The following is a 6,708-nucleotide window of genomic DNA, read 5'->3' on the forward strand; positions in this document are numbered from 1 at the left end:
GAAAATATCGCTTCTTCGGTCTCAGAAATTAGGGCTCATTATGGAGTATTTTGCATTTGGACCTACACCATATGAAGTTACGACTAAGAGAATATATAGTTTCAGCAAGACGGTGCAACATGAAACACAACTTAAGCCAATAAAACTTTAATGTAAGAGACATTTCTTTGCTGCGTAATTTCTCGTCTCGGTGATATCAACTGTTCAATAAAATTATGCGATTTGACACAACTGGAATTTTTTGGTAGTGCTTCGCGAAAGACCATGTTTATGCAGATAAACCTTAAACTCTTAAAAACAAACATTCGTCAAGTTATGGTTGAGATACCAACGAATGTACATATGTTAATAAAGATCACTAAGCTTGGTAAAAAACAGGTTTTTCTTTTTCAACTAAAAAGACGCCAAGCGTCTTAGAAGCACTAATCTTTATTTTTCAATCACCAAAATAGTTTTGGTGCAGGTTGTAAAATATTTCTTATAATTGAAGCAAATGAATCTGTGGTAAACATACACGTATTGTCGAAAATAGCTGTCTCGCATTTTAGGAGTTTAGTACAGTCATGAATAAAAACAGTGATAAGAATTGGGGTCAAACCAGAAACATGACTAACACTTTCCTCACAAGTTAAATTATCAGATACAAAATTTTTCACAGAATTTATACATTTCCCTGAGTACAAAAAGGACTTTATAAATAAAAATAAATTAGGTGGCGCCAAAGTCCGTAGAGAACCAGGGCCTAGTGACTAACAACCCTCAACCATTCCTGTGTGAGAGTCTTTGCAGGGATGGAGGGGACCTACAGTTTATATGCCGAATCCGAACGGCTTATTTGAGAAAGCTATTTTTCATGACAAGAACTACTTACTCTTGGAGAATTTGTCAATTCCTCCAAAGAGGCAGTACCCGTCAATAAAATTTTAGGTGGCACAGGCAGGGATCGAACTCAAGACCTCTCACATGACTGTCTATCACAAACTATCTTAAAGCTAGACAAAAATGCATAAAACTAGCCTTATAACTTACAACTAACTTACTGGTCTCATACGGACACTCTAAGTTAAAATATAACACTAAATACTAATGCCTTTCGGCGCTAAGATCTATTTTACTGTAATTCATTTTATTTATTTTTGTTTATTAGAAAATATAAAAAATAATAATTCCAATCTCTTTTTTTATTTTAAATTAAAAACTACTTAAAATTAGGTCCTTAAATAAAACTTAAAACTAACTTACCTTTTATATCTATCAACTTTTTAAAACTAGAACAACCACAGCAGCAAATCTAACTATCTAATATTTTTTGTTTTTCATATTTTGTTGTTTTTTTTTTCTTATTCCATGTTTTTTTTTTTAATTAAGTTTTCCTATATTTTTTTTTTGTGCCACCATGCCTATTCTACTTAAAACTAAACCCTAGAATATAAAAGAAGTATGTAAGTCGGCCAAGGCTTAAAACCCCATCCCGACTACCAACTATCAAGTGCCGATTGATGCCACAAAAACTGGTTCTCCTGTTTCACCCTACCAGTTCGGTCCCGTTCGGAAACAACCCTACTGAACCGAAGGAGCTCTGCTCCGCCTTATGACATGACGTCCCGATTGTACAGGAGTAGCCTATCCACGGTTCTTCGTCTGACGTGGTAGATAAGCGGAACTGCCAATTTATGCTGTATCATACCGCATCTATCTAAAAAGAGGAATGTCTGTGGTGGAATGCTCGTCATTCGGATAGAACGCTCCGATATTAAATTGTTGGTCGAAGACATAGCTCTTGCAATGTGACCTCGAACGAGTTTTGTCACGAAATTGTCATTTCTGTTGATTCGAGCCCCGTTGTATAGGACCTCGTTGGAATAGTAATGCGCATAAGAAGATTCGGCTGTTCGATATAAGCCGGTACAGCGTCGTAAACACTGCCGCTCGAACACCCGAAACTTCTCCATCTGGGAAGAGACAACGTTGAACCACACAGGACAACCATAAACGATCATCGGCCGTATGAGGGCCATGTAGCAAATTACCTTTACTCTGGGGTCAAGCCGACTGCTAAAAAACAGCCGTTTCGTCAGAGCGAAGGCTCCTCTGGCCCTGGTCAGAGGAGCATTTATATGTCTGTCGAAATACAAATACTGATCTAGCAGATATCGAGGTACTTCACTACACTTTTGCTCGCTAATGGCTGCCCGTGAAGATCAACGATGACCATCTTGGCCCAATTCTTGCACGTATCCCTCGTGGCCCTAGCCAACGGAGTCCTGAACAGAATTTGTCTCCGACTTCTGGACATTTATTTTTAGTTTTCAGTCGGCGCAATATCGCTGAATCTTGTCGAAATCACGCTGCAAGAGAATTCTAATAACCTCAACCTTTCGGGACGTTCTGTACGCAATTAGATCGTCGGCGTACGCAATTGCCTTTGTAAGACTACCTATCAGATCGCTGGTGTAAATGTTGAAGAAAATCGGCGAATTCACCGCTCCCTGTTGAAGACCATTTTTAATTGAGAATGTTGTGGTAGAAGTTACATTGCCACTTTTGACAACAAACTTTCTACCGTTAAGCATATCATAAAGTATAAATGGCTTGCTTATGCCAAGCCGTCCAACGCACTAACCATCATGCTACGGGTACTACTTTACATTTTGTGTTATTTAAATTGGGAAAATAAGAGCAAACATCTTATCAAGAAATCCGTCATGACGTACTTTTTCCAAAACACAAACTTCTCTTGATATGGTTTGTATAACGATGTTCTTGATGAACGATGCTATGAGCAGTTCAACAACCAAACAGTTTGGGGGAAAAATATTAGATGATAGTTTTGGCGGATCCTGATTTAGAACCAGATTTAAGAACTCTCATTAAAGAGTTTTTTGGGGATTATTTTAATATAGACACATTAATAGACGACTTGGGTGCAAATATCCGTAATTCTAAACAACTTCTAGTTCAGGCTTTCAAGTTCCATCAAGTCCTACTGTAAAACGAAATTTACCAAAAAAACTAACAATCCTGTGAATTTTTTTTTCTAATATTTTGAATATTGAAACTCCTGTACAGTTTCTTGTTTACTCATTTCCTCCAGAACTAGTAAAGACAATTTCTGAAGAAACGAACCTCCATCAAAATCCCAATAACACTTTGCATGTATAATTAATTCAGGTAATTGATAGGTCTGATATTGCCACTGATTTAGTTGCCTGGAGTTACAAACTATTAGAGTTCTATATTTGGTATACATCTCATTGAAAATTTAACATTATTAATATCGTAAGCATAATCTACAAAATATAATATAGAACGATGTAACCTACTTTTTCAAATGTTTAGAGATATTTGTATCGTTCATCAACATATCGAACTTTATTTCAAAAACTTATTATGATTAACTTATCCAAACCTTACATACAAAGGAGTATTTGTTGTATTCATTGACTTTCTCAATTCTGCATATAAATCTGGTGACGCAACACCATCACCAAAATGATAATCCAATTCCAAACTTCTGCCAATCCTAACAAACGGTCCATGTTGATTGGTCATTCGAGGCCATAACCTTTGATCGGGATTTTCAGAGATAGCGAAATTTGTCCACATTGTTACCATCAATTGTGAGACACTACGATCTAAGCTATTTAAACGGCTTACTTCTTCGGGATAGGGGAATAAGTAAATATTTTCGTCACTTAAATTGGCATCGACTTCGTACGGAAAATGTGTTCGTCTCTTCGGGAATCGATGGAACTGACCACGATAATCAAAACTATACAAATAAGTTGCATTTGCTTGCCAGGCTGATTTTATAGATTCCATCAAGGGAGCCTTATACAAAATGAGGTTAGTTAACTACAAAAGAAGAAATGAAAAATAAATGATAATTTCTTGGAAGAAAATGAAGAATATTACCTCCAAAAGTCCACTAGCTAAATTGGTTAAAATTGGGTTTTGAATATCCTCAGGAGTAAATATGTAGTCTAAGGCCCATTTTCTCCAAGTTGAATAATGTTTTGGAAGTGTGGTATATTTGAGAACTACATTGATGTAGTCAGTTATATTTCGGCTATTTAATCGTACCAGCTCATCAAATTTTCCTGTAAAAAAAAAAACAAATTTGAGGATGAAATTACTAGCGACTTAAAATTGTTTATTAACGATTCTTTTAAGAGATAATTTGCCATCAGATCCACAATTTTTGTAAGATACAATTTTCTACTTTACTTCTAAATTCTTTTTAAAGGGATACCAAGATGAGACGGTAAAATGTGTGAACTGTCGTAAGGTTACTGTAACCACTATTAAATAGGGGGCATCTGTCAAAATCAAAAGTGACACACAGGCAAAAATATTCGTGGAGGTGACAGATGACAGCAAAATGTATTCTTTTTAATTAAAGTTACAAATTTTAAATTTGTTTAATCTGAGAGATGTAAATTAAGGAATTATTTAGAAGACATAATCAAGGAAGTAAGATCTCAGAGACCCGGATATTTTAGAAAATTATATATATTGTTTTATTTGTCTTTTTGATGAAACTAAATCTTTTAAAATTATGCTTTGTAGAACACTATTAGTAGCACGCAATACCATAACCAACAAATTACTTAAAATCAAATTCTACTAAGTGACGTTTGCAAAAAAATGCAACCGATGACGATGAATTGGTAAAGTGACATTTTCTCGAGCTCGTGAATTTGACGTTTCACAAAAACCGAGACGAAGAAAAACATCTCGTTTGCTTCAAAACTTTGAATGTGCATCTGTCAAAATCAAAATAAAATATCAGTGCGAATTCATGAATTCAACAGTCACTTTCTCGTTTTGACTTTTTCTGCGTTTAAATAAAATAAATATATTCGATGGCACAGCAGTACGTTAAGAACTAGGGTGAGTAAATTTGTCAGGGATAGAAGGGACCTTTAGTTTCAAACCGAATCCGAATTGGCCAATTTGAGAAAGCACTTTTCATTTTAATAATTATTTTAGGAGGATTTTTCAATTCCTCGCAAAAGGCATTGCCAGTGAAAAAAAACTTTAGGCAGGGTTTGAACCCAAGACCTCTGACATGACGCACTAACCATCGCGCCACGGTTACTGTGTGACTTAAACAGCTCCTCTCTATATTTTCCACTTTAAATTATTACATCCTGAGCTTACTACCAAATGAGCATAAAATACTTACTTGTCAAAATGAATGCTCCTGCATCTTTTGTCATTCCCGCAACAAGAGGAAACTTAAAATTATTCAACATCAAAGCCGGATGCATTGGAATATAACCATGTTTGTCACCAACAGCAAGTTTAAAGCCTCCATATGCATATAATCCACGATCTTCGTTATGATTCTGATTCAAGAAAGATTTTTGCTAATGTTCTGTTTTACAATATATACCAAAAGTCTTACACAATGATCTCCAAAGGCTGTTAAAAGTTGTGAAGTATTCATTTGTCCCAAACAATAGTTAAGTTCATAAGGTGAATGAATACTGTTATAGGGACAGCGAGCTTCTCTTCCGATAGCACGAGCTGTTGATAGAGGATCTTCATCTATGAAAAGTGGACTTAAAGCTGTTCCGGATTGGAGAATCAGTCTATTAAAATAGACAGGATTGACCTGGAAATAAATGTATAGCTAAATTCTTCTCTTTATACAAATTCTCCTACTTACCCTTTGACTTAAACTCAAAGCATGAACTAAAGTAGCCCCACCAGACTGTCCAAACAAAGTAACACTCCTTGGATTACCACCAAAAGCAACAATGTTCTCCTGAACCCACTTAGTTGCCAACTCCAAATCTGACAGAGCAATATTTCCCGGGATGTCATCGGTTTGAGTTGACAGGAAACCAAATGGTGCCAGACGATAGTTCACTGAAACTAAAACAATGTCCTTCTCGAGCAGATACTCAGGCTTGGCTTCTTCGGCACTACCATCGAATAACATCTCTCCATGAACGTATATCATCACCGGAAGAACTGAATAGACCTGAGAAAAAATCTTTTTAAACCAATTCCACAAAGCACATCCCTTGTCTTTTATACATTCGGAGTAAAAACCGACAGAGTCAAACAATCATCAACATTGATGCCTTGTCGTTCAGCTTGTTCGACTTTCAGTAAATCCGGAATTGATGGACATGCTATTGGTTCAGTTGTGGCTTCTATGATAACATTTGAAATCGGAGGTGGTCGAGCAGCCTATATACAAATTACCAAAACAAAAGTATCATTAGCAACACCGTTTCAAAGAACACTCATCTCTGTGAATCGCACTTGAAATCTCTCCAATCCTCTTCCGACACTTCCATATTTTAAGCCTAAGAATGCCTTGAAGTTTTTCCCAGTCCATGCTGAACGAATTTCCTTTCCCCGAACATAGCCTCCTCCCATTGGCAGTGCAACTATATCTGGATCATTGTAATTTGGCATTGGAGGTGGTGGAGGACGATAATAACTCGGCATGTAATGTCTTCCTATCGATGGATGGGGTCTATAGCCCCCACCACCTCCTCCACCGTAAGGATCAGATGGTGTTATGGTAGAGCCATCAAGCTCATCATATTCGTACTCTTCTCCGTATTCAGGCTCCTGACCCAGTGAAAATGAAACAAAGGCTAAGACGAAACTTAAGACCGTAAACGAAGAATGTGAAATTAACATCTTTTCACTTCGAATATATTCTCTTGACTGACTAGAAGAGCT

The 6,708-nt window shown here is 36.5% G+C and overlaps 1 protein-coding gene across 1 annotated transcript; it reads right to left on the reverse strand.

The window, feature by feature from the left end:
- Nucleotides 1–3,291: 3,291 nt before the first annotated feature.
- Nucleotides 3,292–6,708, reverse strand: LOC129938872 (glutactin-like). Its single transcript, XM_056046688.1, has 7 exons — nt 6,280–6,708; nt 6,049–6,204; nt 5,675–5,992; nt 5,411–5,620; nt 5,189–5,351; nt 3,916–4,100; nt 3,292–3,855 (listed from the first exon to the last, which is right to left on the reverse strand). The coding sequence occupies exons 1-7, from the start codon at nt 6,664–6,666 to the stop codon at nt 3,400–3,402; spliced, it is 1,875 nt and encodes a 624-aa protein (XP_055902663.1). The 5' UTR covers nt 6,667–6,708; the 3' UTR covers nt 3,292–3,399.

Source organism: Eupeodes corollae, chromosome 1, assembly GCF_945859685.1.
Source record: "Eupeodes corollae chromosome 1, idEupCoro1.1, whole genome shotgun sequence".
Lineage (NCBI taxonomy): Eukaryota > Metazoa > Arthropoda > Insecta > Diptera > Syrphidae > Eupeodes > Eupeodes corollae.

Bases quoted from the DNA above. Each gene is read 5' to 3' on its own strand.
- LOC129938872 (XM_056046688.1), bottom strand. From the start codon at position 6,666: ATGTTAATTTCACATTCTTCGTTTACGGTCTTAAGTTTCGTCTTAGCC. The intron at 4,101-5,188 runs GTAAGTATTTTA...TTTTTTTTACAG, and splicing joins AGGAGCATTCATTTTGACAA to GAAAATTTGATGAGCTGGTA. The intron at 3,856-3,915 runs GTAATATTCTTC...CTTCTTTTGTAG, and splicing joins TAGCTAGTGGACTTTTGGAG to TTAACTAACCTCATTTTGTA.